General features: G+C 43.9%; 1 protein-coding gene across 5 annotated transcripts in view; it reads left to right on the top strand.

The window, feature by feature from the left end:
* The window catches only part of alox5a (arachidonate 5-lipoxygenase a), a 69,367-nt gene extending 59,042 nt beyond the window's left edge, over positions 1-10,325 (top strand). For all 5 annotated transcript variants that reach the window (XM_060854435.1, XM_060854432.1, XM_060854433.1 and 2 more), the window contains 2 exons: positions 2,041-2,211; positions 6,227-10,325. In XM_060854435.1, coding sequence (XP_060710418.1) covers positions 2,041-2,211; positions 6,227-6,406 — 351 coding nt within the window. In that variant the 3' untranslated portion in view covers positions 6,407-10,325. The remainder of the gene's footprint in view (positions 1-2,040; positions 2,212-6,226) is intronic.
* The last annotated feature ends 10,303 nt before the right edge of the window (positions 10,326-20,628 follow it).

Here is a 20,628-nt window from a genome sequence, read left to right as displayed (position 1 = left end):
AGAGTACATCTCCTCTCACCCTACCACCTGTACAAACGCCATCCCTTATTCCGAATTCCTCCGCTTCCGCCGCATCTGTTCCCAGGATGACCAATTCCGCCTCAGAATGTCCCAGATGGCCTCCTTCTTCCATGATCACAATTTCTTTTCCCACATGGTTGACGATGCCCTCCAATACATCTCCTCTACTTCACACACCACCGCCCTTGAACCCCACCTTCCTAACACAACAAGGACAGAATTTCCCTGGTCCTCACCTTCCACCCAACTAACCTCCACGTATATCGCATCATCTTCCACCATTTCTGCCTCCTCCAAACAGACCCCAGCACCAGAGATATATTTCCCTCCCCACCTCTATCAGTGTTCCGGAGAGACCATTCCCTCTGCGACTCCTCGTCAGGTCCACATCCCCCACCAGTCCACACCCCACTCCTGGCACCTTTCCCTGTCACCACAGGAAGTGCAAAACTTGCACCCACATCACTCCCCTCACCTCTGTCCAAGACCCCAAGGGACCTTTACACATCCATCAGAAATATACCTGCACCTCTACCAATATCATCTACTGCATCTGTTGCACACAATGTTGTCTCCTGTACATTGGAAAAACAGGACGCCTTCTTGCGGATCATTTCAGAGAACATCTCTGGGACATCCACGCCCACCAAGCCCACCACCCCAACACTTCAACTCCCCCTTCCACTCCGTCAAGGACATGCAGGTCCTGGGCCTCCTTCATCGCCAAACCCTAACCACCTGATGCCTGGAGAAAGAACACCTCATATTCCTCCTTGGGACCCTGTAACCACATGGGATAAATGTGGATTTCAACAGCTTCCTCATTTCCCCTCCCCCCCACGTTATCCCAGTCCGAAGTCTCCAACTCAGTACCGCCCTCCTGACCTGTCCATCATTCCCTCCCGACCTAATACCTTGTCTCTCACCTTCATCCACCTATCGCTTTGTCAGCTACTTTCCTCAAACCCCACCCTGCCTTCCTTTTTATATCTCAGCTCCCAGCTGACAAGCCTCATTCCTGATGAAGGGCTTATACCTGCAATATCAATTCTCCTGCCCCTCAGTTGCTGCCTGACCTGATGTGCTTTGCCAGCAACACCCTCTCGACTTTGATCTCTAGCATTTGCAGTCCTCACTTTCTCCTAGTGCACTTCCTGCAATGATGGGGAAAACTAACAGCAGCAGCTGTCCTTGGGGTTAATGGGGATGGTGTGGGAGAAGAGGTGCTAGAATGGGCTGTGTAGTTTGGGGCAGAGGAGGTCAGCTCCTCCTTTGTGGAGCCTGTCATTTTCTCAGAGCTGTTTCACTTCCTCATGAGAGTGTGAGATATTCTTAAGGCTAAAGTGTTCAAAGAATATGGGGTGAAAGTGGGAACAGCATACTGAGTTGGATGATCGGCCATGATCCTATTGAATGGTGGAGCAGGCTTCAGGGGCTGAAAGCCCTACTCCTGCTCCTCTTTCCTTGGTTTCCTCACTGTGTTCATTCAAAACCAACACAGAGCAGAGGTCACATCATAGCCTCATTGCATGTGCTGAGAAACGACTGTGCTCAAAGTGCCAGTGAAAATTGAGAATACTAGGACTCAGCAGATAGGCCACCTAGTAAAGTTTAATTCCTGTCCAGTTCAGTTATATTCTCCTTAGTGAGGCTGAAATTGAGGGAATGGGCATCATGGTGGCTCAGTGGCTCATCATACTGCTGCCTCACAGTACCAGGGACCCGCGTTCGATTCCAGCCTCAGGCATTGTTTGTGTCTGCGTGGGTTTCCTCCAGGTGCTCTGGTTTCCTCTCACAATCCAAAAGATGTGCAAGTGAGGTGAATTAGCCATGCTAAATTACCCATAATCTTAGGTGCATTAGTCAGGGGTAAACAAAAGGAAATGAGTCAAGGTTACTGTTCGGAGGGTTGGTATGGACTTGTTGGGCTGAAGGGTCTGTTTCTGTAGGGAATCTAATCAAACCAATATTCAGCTTGACTGTCCGTTAATTCTATGTTGTAATTTTCTTTACTGACAGTATGACTGGTGTTCATGGATCCCGAACTCTCCTCCCACAATGCGGCAGCCCCCACCTTGCCAGAAAGGTGTTGTGAATGTGGAGTACATCATTGAGAGTCTGCCAGACAGAGGGCGCTCATGCTGGCATCTGGGTGCTGTATGGGCACTCAGCCAGTTTCAGGACAATGAGGTAAGGACACACTAAATAGCCAGTGCCTAAGGGTAGGGATGTGACTGCAGGAGACTCCCTGGACAGGAGGTTCAGTGTCCTATAACCCACAAATCACATCACCATAAAACCATGGACCATAAGACATAGGAGTGGAAGTAAGGCCATTCAGCCCATCGAGTCCAGTCCGCCATTTAATCATGGCTGACGGGCATTTCAACTCCACTTATCCACACTCTCTGCGTAGCCCATAATCATGAATTTCAGGAATTTATCAATCTCTGCCTTGAAGACATTTAACATCCTGGCCTCCACTGTGCTCCGTCGTAATGAATTCCACAGGCCCACTACTCTCTGCCTGAAGAAATGTCTCCTCATTTCCATTCTAAATTGACCCCCTCTAATCCTAAGGCTATGCCCAAGAGTTCTAGTCTCCCCACCTAATGAAAATAAATTCCCAGCGCCCACCCTTTCTTAGCCATGCATTATCTTGTAAATTTCCATTAGATTTCCCCTCAACCATCTAAACTCTAATGAATACAATCCCAGGATCCTCAGCTGTTCATCGTATGTTCGGCCTACCATTCCAGGGAATCTCCGTTGGACACACTCCAGTGCCAGTATGTCCTTCCGGAGGTATGGGGCCCAAAATTTGATACATTATTCTAAATGGGGCCTAACTAGAGCTTTATAAAGTCTCAGAAGCACATTACTGCTTTTATACTCCAACCATCTTGGGATAATGACAACATTACATTTGCTTTCTTAACCACGGACTCAAATCTGCAAGTAAACCTTTAGAGAATCCTGGACTAGCACTCCCAGATCCCTTTATGAATTTTCTCACCATTTAGAAAATAGTCCATGCCTGTATTCTTTTTTTGAAAGTGTAAGACCTTGCATTTGCTCTCATTGAACTTCATCAGCCATTTCCTGGATCACTTTCCTAAACTGTCTAAATCTTTCTGCAACCTCCCCACCTCTTCAGTACTACCTGCCTCTCCACCTAACATTGTATCACCGGTGAACAGAATGTCCCCAGTCCCTTCATCCAGATTGTTAATATGAACAGCTGCGGCCCCAACACTGAACCTTCGGGACACCACTTGTCACCAGCTGCCATTCTGAAAAAGAATATTTTATCCCAACTGTCTGCCTTCTGTCACCCAGCCCAATCCTCAATCCATGCAGTAGCTCATCTCGAACACCATGGGCCCTCACCTTACTCAGCAGCCTCCCGTGAGGCACCTTATCAAAGGCCTTTTGGAAGCCTAGATAGATAACATCCACTGGGATTCTCTAGCCTAACCTACTTGTTACCTCTTCAAATAATTCTAACAGGTTTGTCAGGCATGACCTACCCTTACTAAATCCATGCTGACCTGCTCTGATCCAACCCTGCACTTCCAAGAATTTAGAATTCTCATCCTTAACGATGGATTCTAGAATTTTTACCGACAGTTGAGGTTAGGCTAATCGGCTTGTAATTTTCCATCTTTTGTCATGATCTTTTCTTGAATAAGAGGAGTCACAATAACGATTTTCCAATCATCTGGGACTTTTCCTGACGCCAGTGATTTTTGAAAGATCACAACCAACGCCTCCGCTATTTCCTCAGCTACCTCCTTCAGAACTCTACGATGTAGCCCTCGGGGCCAGGAGATATATCAATTTTTAGACCTTTTAGCTTTTCTAGCACTTTCTCTTTTGTAATGGCTACCATACTCTCCTGACTCCTGACTCTCCATAATTGTTGGGATATAGCTCATGTCTTCCACTGTGAAGACTGACACAAAGTACTTATTCAGTTCTTCAGCTATTTCCTTAACTCCCATTACTAGCGTTTCTGCATCAATTTGGAGCGGCCCAATTTCCACTTTTGCCTCTCGTTTGTTTCTTATGCATTGATGTCATTTCTAATATTACTGGCTAGTTTACCTTTATATTGGATCCTCTCTTTCCTTATTTCTCTCTTTGTTATCCTCTGTTTGTTTTTGTAGTCTTCCCAATCTTCTGATTTCCTAATGTTCTTGACCACTTTATAGGCTCTCTCTTTCTGTTTGATATATTTCCTGACTTCCGTTGTCAGCCATGGCTGTCTAATACCCCACCCTCCTATTCTTTCTTTTCTTTGGGATGAACCTTTGTACTGTGTCCTCAATTACACCCAGAAACTCCTGCCATTGATGCTGTACTGTCTTCCCCACCAGGCTCTGCTTCCAGTCGATTTTCGTCAGTTCCTCTCTCATGCCCCTGTAATTACCTTTATTTAACTGGAACACCATTATATCCGATTTTGCCTTCTCTCATTCAAACTACAGATTGAACTCTAGCATATTATGATCTCTGACTCCTAAGTGTCCTTACTTTAAGATCTTTTATAAAGTCTGGCTCATTACATAGTACTAAGTCCAGAGTAGCCTGCTCCCTTGTGTGCTTCATCACAAGCTGTTCCAAAAAGCCATCCTGTAAGCATTCCATGAATTCCCTTTTGTAGAATCCACTGCCAACATTATTCACCCAGTCAATTTGCATATTGAAGATATGATCACTGTGGCCTTGCCTTTCTGACATGCCCTACCTATTTCCTGGTACATCTTACGCCTCTGGTCATGACCTCTGCTGGGGTCAAGTGCCGTTAATTCATCTGCTTTGTTACCATTACTGGCACTTGACAAAGTGTCACATCAAAGATAACAACATAAGATAAAAGCTCGCAGCTTTAGGAGGAACAGTTCAGCAAGTCTAAGGGATTGGTTTGCAAATAGGAAGCAGAGAACAGGCCTTAAGTTGTAACTGGCTTTGTGCCACTGGGATCAGAGTTGGGGCCTCAACTGTTTGCACTTTATCTCAAAGAATCAAATGAAGGGACTGGAGGTTTTGTTGCTAAATTTACCAATCGTAAGTACGAAGGTAAGTTGTGAGGAACGCATAAAGAGCAAAGGGATGCAGATAAGTTTTAGTGAGTGGACAAAAATTTGGCAGGTGGAGTATGATATGGAGACGATGTAAGATTGTTTACTTTGTGAGAATGATAGAAAAGCAGACCATTGGTTAAATCAAGAGAAAGAGTTCAGAATGCTGCAGTGAGAGGAAGTTGGGTGGCTTTGAATATGAAACACAAACAGTAAGCATTTGCAGCAAATAATGGAGGAAGTGAGATGAAATGTTGGCCTTTATAACAAAGGGGATGTAAAAGTGAGGAAGTTACAATTGTACAGGACATTGAGACCACATCCAGAGCAATGTGTACAGATTCGATTACCTTATCTGAAAAAGGATGTAATTGTGTGAGTATGTGGATGTAGGTTTGCTTGCTGAGCTGGAAGTGAGCAAACCTACATCCAGAACCTAAACTTGAGCTACAGATCTTCTCAAAACTTGCTGTGTGAGTATGTTCCAGGGATGAAGGGCTTATCCCATAAGAAACGTTGGACAGACTGAGTCTGTATGCAGCACAGGTTTGGGGTGTGAGAGACGATTGCATTGGGGGGACTCAGCACGGTAGATGCAAAGGGTGTTTCCCTTAGAATATAATTCTGCAAAAATTCTGACCGGACCTGAACTCTGCTTTTCATCCGCAGATGCTGTTAGGTCTGCTGAGCTTTTCCAGAAACTTCTGTTTTTGTTCTGATTTCCATCATCTGCAACTCTTTGGTTATTTCATTTTTGTACATTTCTTTCCATTTTTCTCAACCTAATTCAGCATTCAATCTATTTAAGATGAAATGGAATTTTCTCATAGACTTCTCGCTACCCCCACCATGCTGTATCTTGTAGTTTCCAGAAATTTCAAGTAATTACACTGTTAGACCATGACACTTGAGCTTCATTCAATATATGTGTCAGTTTACACCTTGTTCTGCGTTATTGTTTGGTATTCTGTTATGTAATGTAGTTTAGTAGCGCCTCATAAGGAGCTCTGGACATTTGTATACAGAGGTGCATGAGCATATCACTCTCATTTCATATTGGAATAACATAACATGAGATGATTTATATAAATATTTATCAAAGATGTTTGTTATTTCTGCAGCTGTTCCTTGGAATGTATCCAGATGAACACTTCATAGAAAAACCTGTCAAGGAAGCTATCCGGAATTTCCAAATGCACCTTCAAGAAATTTCAAATCGTATTGCAGAACGCAATAAAAATAAGAAGCTTCCATATTACTACTTCTCTCCAGATAGAATACCCAATAGTGTAGCAGTCTAAGGGTCTGATGTACCTCAAACAGAGAGAGAAAGAGACACAGAAAGAGAAAGAGAGAGAGAGAATATGGTCAAATGGAATAGGCAGAAAATCTCCACTTCGTGCTTTACATGTTTTGCAATCGGCTCCTTGTGTGAAAATCATCACTTCTGATTTTTGAATCATCTTCTGCTTAAAGCAATGATGAGAATATGAGGCTTTAGCACAGTCAGGCTTTGATGTATTGCATGCAGGCAACCCTATTTTAACCCTGACAATCCCTCACCCTCACTCCTGGACATAAATCTCCCCAGATTAACCTCAGCACTAATCTGGGTCTATGATTATTTTAATTCGCCTCCTGGTTTGTAACATTTTAAACTTATTTCATCTTTTGGAACAAAGTGTTTAAGGCCCATTCCTATTTGTCCCTGGAAAGATGGTGAGAAGGTGGCCGTCTTGATCACTGCAGTTTTTGACGCAAAAGTGTTTCTTGTTATGAGGGATGTCCCAGGAATTTGACCTGACAAAAATGAAGGGGTGAAGACATTTATCCAAATTGGCTGCACGTTGGTTCAGTGGTTAGCATTGCAGCCTCATGGGACCAGGAGCCAAGGTTCGATCCCACCTTTGGGCAACAGTCTGTGTGCAGTTTGCACATCTGCATCTTTTTCTTCAGTGTGCTTCGGTTTTCTCCCACAGTCCGAAGGTGTGCAGGCTAAGTGGATTGGCCATGCTAAATTGCCTGTAGTGTCCAGGGAAGTGCAGGCTAGATGGATTAGCTTGGTGAAGTGTGGGTTATAAGGTACAGGGAGGTGGGTCTGGGTAGGATGCTCTTCAGAGGGTTGGTGTGGACTCGATAAGCCACATGGCCTGTTTTCACACTGTTTGGATTCTGTGATTCTAAATCAAGATGACATGTAGATCATGGAGAGACTAGCAGGTACTCGGCGTCTTATGACATTATTGACCTCATCCTCACTGACAACTGTTGCCAAGTTGACGAATGCTTAAAAACAAAGCAAAACAATAATCCTTTGTCAACAAGACATGCTTCTTTAGCCAGGCATGATTTGGAGATGCTGGTGTTGGACTGGGGTGTACAAAGTTAAAAATCACACAACACCAATTTATAGTCCAACAGGTTTAATTGGAAGCACACTAACTTTTGGAGCATTGCTCCTTCATCAGGTGATAGTGGAGGGCTCAATCCTAACACACAGAATTTATAGCAAAAATTTACAGTATGATATAACTAAAATTATACGTTGAAAAATTGATTGTCTGTTAAACCTTTCATCTGTTAGAATACCGTGACAGTTTCACTTCTTTCATGTATAAATGGAAGTTTTAAAACCTGAGAATGGAACTTTTTTAAAAAAAGGTTTTGAGATTTACAATGGGAAAGGCTGTAAGCATTAGGAATAGGAAGGAGTGATATGGAGCGATGGATAAGAGGCCCAGAGTAAACAACAGCAAATGGGTTAGATCTGTATCTCATGCCTAAACCCTCAACAAATTTCCCTTTGTTGAAATGGCCATCTCATGACATATACAAAATTAGTGGGAAGGAATCCTCTGTCACAGGATTGGATGTTACTGGCTGGGCCAACATTGATTGTGAGTCCCTAATTGCCCTTGAGCTGTGTAGCTTGCTAGTCCATTTCAGAGGGTAGTTAAAAGACAACAATATTACTGTGAGTCTGGAGTCACATGTAGACCAAACCAGGTAAGGATAGCAGTTTCCTTCTTTAAAAGACAGAAATTAACCAAATACTTTTTTTTTACATCAATCCATGATAGTTGATATGGTCACCATCACTGAGACTAGTTTTTAATTTCAGATTTACTTATTTAATTTAAATTCTGTTAGCTGCCTTGTGGGATTTGAACCCACAATCCCAGAGCAACAGTCTGGGTTTTTGGAATCCCAGTCCAAGGACATTATCATCATGTCATCGCCTTCAGTGTGAACAGGTGCTTCCTAACTTCATCCTGAACCCCCTCCACCCAGCGCTTAATCATAAAATTCTGCTCAGATGTCCTCGTCTGTTCACCAGTTCATCGTAGAACATAGAACGTTACAGCGCAGTACAGGCCCTTCGGCCCTCGATGTTGCGCTGACCTGTCATTAAAATCTGAAGCCCATCTAACTTATGCTGTTTCATGTACGTCATCATCTATAACCAAGGCAGAGTAAAATCCCTGGGACCATTCTGGTGAAGCAGTATTGCAGATCCAAAAGGCAATCTGTCCCTTCCTGAGAAATAGCACCCAAATCTATAAACAGCCCTTTAGATTGGGTTAAACCAGAGCTGGCTAAATCAGTAGTGTGACCATTACCTCTCTCTGTATCCCATCTCCTTAACTTTAAAAAAAATTCTTGTGTTAATTCCACTCTCTGTGCCTGTTCGCTCATTCTGAGTGTATTCTTTAACTCTATCTACTTCTCCCATTTGCAAGCTTCTGAACATTTAGAAATTCCTTTCGGCCAATCAAGAAGAGAACAGAATAGCTGACCTCGTACTTGTTGATATTTAATTCCATCTGTTTTGGTTTTTGTGTAGCCAAAAGAGCTGTGAGACGGACCAGGACAGTTCTTGACGGACACCACCAGTAGCATTGCCTCTCATTTTCTTTTGGGCTGCACCAGCTTCTGAAGTACCACTATTCACTGTGTGCAGAGCATCACAGCTGCTGTGTGCGTGTGCATTTTACAGGAATATTGAGCACCAGTCACATCCCATTGAGTGAGCATAGCGCTGTTTATTCCAACTCTCCCCCCAAACCAATTCCAGAGAGAAATGCCTAAAGGTGGCTTCCAGTTGCTGTGCAACTTTATTGTTATTTGTTCACAGTCAGATTTTTTTTAGATTAGATTACTTACAGTGTGGAAACAGGCCCTTCGGCCCAACAAGTCCACACCGACCCGCCGAAGCGCAACCCACCCATACCCCTACATTTACCCCATTACCTAACACTACAGGCAATTTAGCATGGCCAATTCACCTAACCTGCACATTTTTTTTGGATTGTGGGAGGAAACCAGAGTACCCGGAGGAAACCCACGCAGACACAGGGAGAATGTGCAAACTCCACACAGTCAGTTGCCTGAGTCAGGAATTGAACCCAGGTCTCTGGCGCTGTGAGGCAGCAGTGCTAACCACTGTGCCACCGTGCCGCCCTTACAAGATTTATGGAATCTTGTTGAATGCCATGTGCAACCTTTAGACAGACCTGCAAACACTGCGACATCCACCAAGTTAGTTACCGTCTCACAACATTTAACCAGGTTTTCTTGACCTGACTTACTCTTTACAAACACAAATTGGATTGCTCTCATTTCTCATTGGTCCAATTATGCACATTCACCCTGCCCCAAACACAATACATTCAAATAGAATACAAAGTTTTAAATTCTTAGTTTTTCACCTTTCCTTAAATTATGAAGTGCCTTTTGCAATTTTCCAACCTACGGGAACAATCCCAGAATTGAGAGAGCTTTGGAAGGTCATAACTCTCTGGAATATGTGCAGCTTCCTCAGTTTCTTGTTTTACGATTGAGAAAGGGGATGTATGAAGGGGTTTACTGATAAAGGTAACAGTTCCACTGATTACAGAAGTGAGTCAACACAGTAACAATGCAGAGACCTAATCCGGTTTATATTTAAACAGAAAGGGATAAGTCACTTAGCCAGAACTTAGTCTGAAAATGATCTGATGTAACAAGGAGGAAGATAGTCTCATGTGCATAGAGAAGAACCATTGCAGTAGGTAGTGTGAGCTTCTGCAGTGAAAGTCAGGAAATGTTTCTTTATTAAAGGTAGGGACTCTTATTTTGGACCCTTCTGTATTATAGTGCTACACTTCTGATAGCTCATTTTTGGTATTACAAGCTCATAAAATATGGAATGCTTCTATTAAAGATGCCTTTATAAATGTTGCTTGTTGTGATGTTTTCTCATATTAGTGGGGAATTGAAGGGCTGCTGTGTCCTACCAATGTGTGAATCAGTTGGTGAATGTTTGATGGGACAATAGGATTATTGTGCTTCTCAGATAGAGCCTTCCCATGAGTCAACATGTTCCTCATTGTTCCCTTTCCTCCAGCATTCTGTCTGAACAGAATCTTGGAGCCTCTCCCCTAGCAGGTTTGGTGCTGGGGAGCATTTAATCAGATAACAGATGGGAAATCCACCAATCTACCACTCCCAGCCCAATAGATTCATGGTGGGAAGGCCTATGGATGCCCTTCACTTGGTATTTAAAGGCCACATCACTTCCACCTCTGAAATGACCAGGTAGTTTGGGGAGGTGAATCACCATGCAGTGTACATGAGTAAATCTTGGCATGTTTACTTAAGGTTCCATTTGGGGGCCTGAATAACACCCAGAAGCTGATCCAGTGACCTGACTTTGGGAGGACTTTCTGACTTCCCTATTACCACCCTCTGTGACCTTTACCCGACCCTCTGAACTCCACCTCGGTTTCACCTGCACCTGAGGAGGACCCAGAGACAGTCACTAGCACTAAAATGAGTAAGCGGACTCCAGCGTGAGTAGAAGAGAAATGAGTCAAAGTAATGTGAAGTCGATTGATTTTTGAAAATCTGCTGTTTGGGTCTCTGCTTCAAGTTTAAGAGCTGCGAGGTTATGCTGCAGCTCTATAAAGCCTGGTTAGATCATATTTGGAATATTGTGTTCAGTTCTGGTCACCTCATAGAAAGGATGTGGAAGTTTTAGAGAGGGTGCAGAGGAGATTTGCCAGGATGCTGGCTGGAAGAGGGAATGTCTTATGAAGAAAGGTTGAGGGAGCGAGGGCTTTTCTCATTGGAGCGAAGAAGGATGAGATGTGACTTCATAGAGGTGTACAAGATGATGAGGGCATAGATAGAGTGGATAGTAAGAGACTTTTTCCCAGGGTGGGAACGGCTATTACAAGGGGGCATAATTTTAAGGTGATTGGAGGAAAGTTTAGGGGAGATGTCAGAGGTAGGTTCTTTACTCAGAGAGTGGTGGGTGTGTGGAATGCACTGCCAGCAGTGAGAGTAGAGTCAGATACATTAGGGACATTTAAGCGACTCTTGGATAGGCACATGAATGTTATGTCGGTTAGTTTGATCTTAGATTAGGATGAAAGGTCAGCACAACATCGAGGGCTGAAGGGCCTGTAATGTGCTGTACTATTCTATGTCCATCACCAATGCTCAGGAGCAGCAGTGTGTAGTATCTACAAGATACAGTGCAGAAATTCACTGAAGATCTTCAGATGGCACCTTCCAAATCCATAATCACTTCCTGAAGAAGGGCTCATGCCCGAAACGTCGATTCTCCTGCTCCTTGGATGCTACCTGACCTTCCACGCTTTTCCAGCAACACATTTTCAGCCATAACCACTTCGTTTAGAAGGACAAAGACAGCAGAACACTATCACCTCCAAATTCCTCACCACCTTTCTTGGAAATATATCACTGTTCCTTCACTGTCACTGGGTCAAACTCCTGGAAGACCCTCCCTAAAATGGCATTGTGGGTCTACTTACAGTGCACGGATGCAACGGTTCAAGAAGGTAGCTCACCATCACCTTCTCAAAGGCAACTAGGGATGTGCAATAAATGCTACTCCAGCTACGAATGCCCATTGCGAATAAAAACTTGATCCAGAACTGCATATTTGTGACTGAGGGAATAACAACAGTTTCTTTGAAATGACAAGGAGGCTAGTGTTCTTTCAAAGCTGAGGTCAAGGCTGGGATTATGTAGGAGGAGTCTAACTCTTCATCTAAACCTTGCCTTATGGCCAACCTAGAGTTCCATTTAATGGTCCCTTCACCAAGGGGAAAAGTTCCTTCCTCTCTACCTCATCTATGCAGTTCATAATTTGATCCATCTCAGTCATGTCCTCTCTCAATCTCCTCTGCTCCAAGGAAAACAACCCCAGTCTGTCGATTCCCTTGTTCTAACTGAACCTCTCCAGCTCAGGCAACTTCAGGGAAATCTCTGCACCCTCTCCTATCACATTTCGCGTATAATGTGGATTCCAGATCTGAACACAATACTCCAGCAGTGGCATAACCAACATTTTATATGGTTCCAGCATCATCTCCCTTCTCTTAAACTCCATGCCTTGACTAATAAAATCAAGTATCCCATCTTTCTGAAACACTTTATCCACTTGTCCTGGTACACTAAGGGACCAGTATGCATGCACACCAAGATCCCTCTAATCCTCGATGCTTCCCAGGGTCCTACCATTCCTTATGTATTCATTTGCCTTGTTTGCCTTGCCCAAGTGCATCCCCTCACACTTATCTGAATCAAATTCAATTTGCCACTGATCATTTGACCTGCCCATCTATGTAAGGCGAAAGTGAGTACTGCAAATGTTGGAGATTAGAGTTGAGAGTGTGGTGCTGAAAAAGCACAGCAGGTCAGGCAGCATCCGAGGAGCAGGAAAATCAGCGTTTCAGGCAAAAGCCCTTCATCAGGAATGAGGCTGGGAGCCTCCAGGGTGGAGAGATACATAGGAGGGGGTGGGGGAAGGTAGCTGAGAGTGCAATAGGTGGATGGAGGTGGGGGTAGAGGTGATAGGTCGGAGGGGAGGATGGTGCAGATAGATGGGAAGGAAGATGGACAGATGGGACAGGTCATGAGGACTGTGCTGAGCTGGAAGTTTGGAACTGGGGTAAGGTAGGGAGAGGGGAAATGAGGAAACTGGTGAAAATCCTGTAACCTAAGGATGGCCTTGACAGTATTTACCACCCCAATAATTTGGAGTTAATATTACAAGAGCAAAATATGCTAAAGTAATTGAAGTTATAGTCAGTAACGTAAGCTAAAAATATCAGGAAAGGTGTGGCATGGCAGTTTGACCAAGCAGAATGCCATCCTGTGCCATGTAGGGAGTTATGGACACTTTTCATGCCCAAGACCTGCCCTAGTGTCAGCAGCGGCAAAGTCAGAACTCTGGGTTCAGAGCAAGCAGGGGCTACAGTCTCTGAGGTACATCCATGAGACAGTGAACTATGTGATAACACATTCAGAGAGGTGGTTACACCACAGATACAGAATGGTGAAAATGATAGATCCGTGGCCAATGCAGCAACAGCCAGGCCTGAGGCACCACAGGAGGGGAGGAAGAAGGGTAATCAGGCAGTACTGATAATAGATTTCTCAGTTAGAGAAACAGATAGACATTTCTACATCTGTTAACGTGACTCGTGGGTGGTTGAGTCTTGAGTCAGGAATAACACAGTGCTACAGTAGGAAGATAAGACAGATGAATATGTGACTGGAAAGATGGTGGGGGTGTTTGCTGAGATGCTGGGACTGGCTCAGGGGCGATGACACTTGTTGCCAACTGGACGTGTTGCAGCTGAACAGTGCTGGGACAGAGGTTGTCATGGGGAGTTTTGCTTGTGCCAGTGGTGAAGATTTAAACAAACTGAGGAGGAATGTGGGAGCACGGAGAGACTATGAGGCAGTAAATATCAGGGTGATCAAAATATGCTGCGAGAGGCAGACTGCACTAAACAGAGATAGTTACTAGGTGGAGTTGGAGTAAAGGAGAAAGTAATGAAGTCTCAACCAGGGTGATTAAATTAGATTCCCTACAGTGTGGAAACAGGGCCTTCAACCCAACAAGTCCACACGAACCCTCTGAAGAACAACCCACCCAGACCCATTTCCCTCTGATTAATGCACCTAACACTATAGGCAATTTAACATGGCCAATTCACCTGACCTGCACGTCTTTGGACTGTGGGAGGAAACCCACACAGACAACGTACAAATTCCACACAGATAGTCATCCGAGGCTGGAATCAAACCTGGGTCCCTGGTGCTGTGAGGCAGCAGTGCTAACCACTGAGCCACCATGCCATCTGATGGTGCGTGGAATAACTTCAGGGGCGTAGAGTAAATATGGCTGGGGAGTTATAGGCACAGATTGATGATGTGATTATACTAGAGACTTGGCTCCAGGAAGAACGAGACAAAGTGCTAAATATTCATGTTTACAGATGCTCGAAAAATAGGAGAATAAGGAAAGAAGCGACAGTATTTTTAGTTAAGGAAAGCATTGCAATCGAGGAGAAAGAGGATTCAAGGACAAATTGATTTGCATAGAGCTGAGGAATAAGAAGAGTGAAATCACATTGCTTGGTGTAACATATCAACCACCAGTTAATAAGAAAGATTAGATTAGATTACTTACAGTGTGGAAACCGGCCCTTCGGTCCAACAAGTCCACACTGACCCGCCACCCACCCATACCCCTACACCTAACACTGTGGGCAATTTAGCATGACCACTTCACCTAACCTGCACATCTTTGGACTGTGGGAGGAAACCGGAACACCCGGAGGAACCCCACGCAGACACGAAGAGAACATGCAAACTCCACACAGTCAGTTGCCTGAGGCAGATATTGAACCAGGGTCTCTGGTGCTGTGAGGCAGCAATGCTAACCACTGAGCCACCGTGCCAAGGATGATGGTAGAAAACGTCATTGGTCAAACCACAGTAAGAATAATCAATTGATAAAGAGAGGATAGAGCCAAGATGGAGGTGTGCCAGATAGAGTGGAACAAAAACTTGGTGAGAAAGCAGTACCTGAACCTTCAAAGATGATACAGACACATTCAGGTATATTTCCTCAAAATGGAATGATAGGACAAATAAATTCAGAGCTCCCTAGATCACAAAGGAGATAGAAATTAAGTTAAAGAAGAAAGTGTCCTTATTAGGTAATAAATGCAATAATAATCAAGCTGAAGACAGAAGATAATTTGGAGATGTAAAACTAAAGACTGGAAGCAAAGAAGGATTATGAAGAAAAGATTGGCAGCTAACATGAAAGGAAATCCAGATATCGCTTCTGTTACTACAGCAAGAGTAAAGGGATAGTAAAAGGAAGTGTGAGGTTAATTAGAGGCCTGTAAGGTGATTTACAATTGGAGGTAGGAATATGGCTGAGGTGTTAAATGAATACTTTGTCCCTACCCATAAGGCCAATGCTGTCGAGACCATGCTGCCAGATGATGAAATTCAGTCTCTGGAAAGGTTTACAATTGATGAGGAGGAGCTATAGGATAAACTATCAGTACTCAATGGTGATAAGGCACAGGGTCTAGGTTAGATGCATTTGAGGATTTTGAAGGAAGTCAGAATGAAAATTGCAGTCACTGGCAATAATCTTTCCACATTCTGTGGATTCAGGGATAGTGTCATAGGGCTTGAGACTTGCAAACATTATGTCAAAAAGTTTTAAAAAGTCTATAAAATTCGACTCAGCAATGAGGAAGTATAACTTTGATAGTAGGAAATCTGTAGAAACAATTCTGCAGTTACATGGAAAACTGGAGCTTGATTCAGATAGGGCAGCTCGGGGTTGTCTAGGGAAAATCATATCTAAGTAACTTCATTACGGTATGTGAAGACATAACAGAGAAGTCGATAAAAATAATGCTATTGATGTGGTGACTTTGAAAATGTATTTGTTACAATGCCATACAATAGACTTGTGAGAAAAAATATAAGGGACAATAGAGAAGATATAGAATATACTGCATAGATATGTGGTGGAGGCAGATTCAACTGAGTCATTCAAGTTACCTACTTCACTCAGATTACAGGGAAATTACAGGGGATGAAGTTAAATGCTCAAAGACCCAATGTAGATATAATGGACAGAACACACCGTAATAATTCAGAGATTCTGTGAAATTATTATTCATCTGGCTGGGTATATGAATAGCAAGGATTTGGAGGGATAAGGGCTGGGTGCTGGCAGGTGGGACCAGATTGGGTTGGGATATCTGGTCAGCATGGTTGGGTTGCACCATGCTGTCTCTATGATTCTCTAAGAAAATTATGAACAATCAATTATCTGTTTTTGCTGTTTGTTCAAGGATGTGTTTGTGATAATAAATAGTATAAATGGAAGTGCATAAATTAGTACAAGCCCTCCCAAAGTTTAAAGAAACGTGTGTGGAATAATGCTTTGTGTTGCTTGAAAAAATAGCAAAAGAAATGAAATGGCAATGGAGACTGAACATCACCTGTGTAGAGCTAGTTGACAGAACACATTAGATTTATGGATCACTGTCAGAGGAGGTTTTCATGGATTATGATGCTGATCAAAATGTTACCTTTGGTGCATATGAAACAAACAGGCAAATGTTTGGAAATTTAAAGGAACAATATGGGAAACCTTTACTGAATTTGAAAGTTTAAAGCCAAGTAGTTTTGTCCAGTGGAGACATACATTATGAGTAAATATCATGCATGATGTTCAGAGAGATTATTTTTGAAGAATTTAAAACTCATTATATTTAGTAACTAGAATCAACGTTGAAGACCAGACAGTCGCGACTGTGAGGCAAGCAGCAGCAAAAGCTGACCATTACTAGCTAATCCATCAAACAAAATCTTTTGGCCATCACCCTCATGAACCTGAGAACACTAGAAGAGAGAAAGGAAGATAAGTAGCCAGGGTAAAAGGAAGAGGGCTGGAATGTCCCAAGGAATCCTCCTTAGATTAGGGAGGAAGATGTTGGGAGTGAAGGACAAAATGGGACATTTTTGTTCAGATGCTGAAAAATGTAAGGAAAGCATATTGAATTTATTGGAGTTTATAAGAATGACTCCAAATAGCGAACTCAAAAGGTAAATGCCATGGAGTAAATTGAATACAACTATGAAACATGAGTGTGAGTGCAGGAGTGGAAAACTGGGTGCATGAAAGTTAGAAAGAATTTTTATTGAAAGGAAAAGAAGCTTCTGTTTAGAGTTATAGAGACGTACGTCGATTCTCCTGCTCCTTTGATGCTGCCTGACCTGCTGCGCTTTTCCAGCAACACATTTTCTACCTTTGGTCCAACCCGTCCACGCTGACCAGATATCCTAACCCAATCTAGTCCCACCTGCCAGCACCCGGCCCATACCCCTCCAAATCTATCCTATTCATGTACCCATCCAGATTCTTTTTAAATGTTGCAATTGTACCACCTCCACCACTTTCGCTGGCAGCACATTCCATATACATACCAACCTCTGTGTGAAAACAGTGCACCTTTTATATCTTTCCCCCTCACCCTAAACCTATGCCCTCTAGTTCTGGACTCCCCCACCATAGGGAAAAGACTTTGTCTATTTATCCTATCCGTACCCCTCAAGAGTTTATAAACCTCTATAAGATCACCCTTCAGCCTCTAATGCTTCAGGAAAAACAGCCCCAGCCTATTAAACCTCTCCCTATAGCTCAAATCCTCCAACCCTGGCAACATCCTTGAAAAACTTTTCTGAATCCTTTCAAGTTTCACAACATCTTTCCAATAGGAAGGAGACCAGAATTGCACACAATATTCCAAATGTGGCCTAACCAGTGTCCTGTACAGCTGCAACATGACCTCCCAACTCCTGTACTCAATACTCTGATCAACAAATGAAAGCGTACCAAACACCTTCTTCACTAGATAAAAACAATGACTGCAGATGCTGGAAACCAGAGTCTAGATGAAAGTAGTGCTAGAAAAGCACAGCAGTAAAGGCAGCATCCGAAGAGCAAGAAAATCGACATTTCGGGCAAAAGCCCTTCATCAGGAATAGAGGCAGGGTGCCTGCAGAGTGGAGAGATAAATGAGATGGAGGTGGGGGTGGGGACAAAGTAGCATAAGAGTACAATAGGTGAATGGGGGGGGTGGAATGGAGGCGATCGGTCAGAGAGGAGGGTGGGGGAAGGTAGCAAAGAATACAATGGGTAAATAGGGGTGGGAATGAAGGTGATAGGTCAGAGAGGAGGGTGGAATGGATAGGTGGAAAGGAAGATAGGCAGGTAGGACAGGTCATGGGGACGGTGCTGAGCTGGAAGGTTGGAGCTGGGGTGAGGTGGGGAAAGGGGAAATGAGGAAACTGGTGAAATCCACATTGATGACATGTGGCTGAAGTGTTCCCGAGGCAGAAGATGAGGCGTTCTTCCTCCAGGTATCGGGTAGTGAGGGAGCGGCAGAGTCCTCGGCAGAGTGGGAGGGTGAGTTGAAATGTTGGGCCATAGGGTGTTCAGATTGATTGGTGCAGGTGTCCCGGAGATGTTCTCTAAAGCGCTCTGCTAGGAGGCGTCCAGTCTCCCCAGTGTAGAGGAGACAACATCAGAAACAACTGATAAATAAATGATATTGGTGGATGTGCAGGTAAACCTTTGATGGATGTGGAAGGCTCCTTTGGGGCCTTGGATGGAGGTGAGGGAGGAGGTGTGGGCGCAGGTTTTGCAATTCCTGCGTGGCAGGGAAGATGCCAAGAAGGGAGAGTGGGTTGTTGGGTGGGCATGGACCTGACCAGGTAGTCACAGAGGGAGCGGTCTTTGTGGAAAGCGGAAATGGTGGGAAAGGAAATATATCCCTTGTGGTGGTGTCCATTTTGAGGTGGCAGAAATGTTGTCGGATGAGGGGTTTATGCGCAGGTTGGTAGGGTGGAAGGTGCGCACCAGGGGAGTTCTAAGGAGACCATCTGGTGTGTCCTGTGGTGGAACTGGTCCTCCTTCTTCACTATCCTATCTACCTGTGACTCCACTTTCAAGGAGCTATGAACCTTGAGGTCTCCAAGGTCTCTTTGTTCAGCAACACTCCTAGGACCTTACCATTAAGTGTGTGAGTTCTGCTAAGATTTGCTTTTCCAAAATAAACCTCACGTTTATCTGAATTAAACTCCATCTGCCCCTCCTCAGCCCATTGGCCTATCTGATCAAGATCCTGTTGTAATCTGAGGTAACCTTCTTCACTGTCCACTACACCTCCAATTTTGGTGTCATGTGGAAACTTACTAACTATACCTCTTATGCTCACATCCAAATCATTTATGTAAATGATGAAAAGTAGTGGACCCTGTGTCAATCCTTGTGGCACTCCACTGGTCACAGGCCTCCAGACTGAAAAACAACCCTCCACCACCACACTCTGTCTTCTATCTTTGAGCCAGTTTAGTATCCAATGGCTCGTTCTCTCTGTATTCCGTGAGATCTAACCTTGCTAACCACTCTCCAACGGGGAACCTTGTCAAACGCCTTACTGAAGTCTACACAGATCATGTCTACTGCTCTGCCCTCATCAATCCTTTGTTACTTAGATTAAATTAGATTAGATTCCCTACAGTGTGGAAACAGGCCCTTCGGCCCAACCAGTCCACACCAACTCTCCGAAGAGCAACCCACACAGACCCATTTCCCCTTGACTAATGCACCTAACACAATGGGCAATTTAGCATGGCAAATTCACCTGACCTGCACATCTTTGGACTGTGGGAGGAAACCGGAGCACCCGGAGTAAACCCACGCAGACACGGGGAGAATCTGCAAACTCCACACAGACAGTCACCCAAAGCTGGAATCGAATCTCGGACTCTGGTGCTGTGAAGCTGCAGTGCTAACCACTGAGCCACCGTACCGCACACTTCTTCAAAAAACTCAATCAAGTTTGTGAGACATGATTTTCCACACACAAAGCCATGTTGACTATCCCTAATCAGTCTTTGCCTTTCCAAATACATGTACATCATGTCCCTCAGGATTCCCTCCAACAACTTGCCCACCACCAATATCAGGCTCACTGGTCTATAGATCCCTGGCTTGTCCTTACCACCTTTCTTAAACAGTGGTACCATATTAGTCAACTTTCAGTCTTCTGGAACCTCAATGATACAAATGAAACAAATATGATACAATATCTCAGCAAGAGGCCCAGCGCTTGCTTCCCTCGCTTCCCACAGAGTTCCAGGGTACACCTGATCAGGTCCTGGGGATTTATCTTTTCGAGACATCCAGTACTTCTTCCTCTGTAATATGGATATTTTGCAAGGTGTCACCATCTATTTTCCTACATTCTATATCTTCCATGTCCTTTTCCACAGTAAATATTAATGCAAAATACTTGTTTAGTATCTCCCCCATCTCCTGCATCTCCAATCAAAGGCCATCTTGCAATCCTTGACGGGCCATATTCTGTCCCTGGCTACCCTTTTGTCCTTAATGTAAAAGCCCTTTGGATTCTCCTTAACTCTATTTGCCAAAGAAATCTCATGTCCCGTTTTTGCCCTCCTGATTCCCCTCTTCTGTATACTCCTACTGCCTTTATACTCTTCTAAGGATTCACTTGATCTATCCTGTTTATACCTGACATATGCCTCCTTTTTTTTCTTAACCATGCACTCAATTTCTTTAGTCATCCAGCATTCCCAAAACCTATTAGCCTTTCCT

This window comes from Hemiscyllium ocellatum, chromosome 43 (assembly GCF_020745735.1).
Source record: "Hemiscyllium ocellatum isolate sHemOce1 chromosome 43, sHemOce1.pat.X.cur, whole genome shotgun sequence".
Taxonomy (NCBI): domain Eukaryota; kingdom Metazoa; phylum Chordata; class Chondrichthyes; order Orectolobiformes; family Hemiscylliidae; genus Hemiscyllium; species Hemiscyllium ocellatum.
The sequence above is the reverse complement of the archived record's forward strand: the minus strand, read 5'-3'. Positions and strand labels throughout refer to the sequence as shown.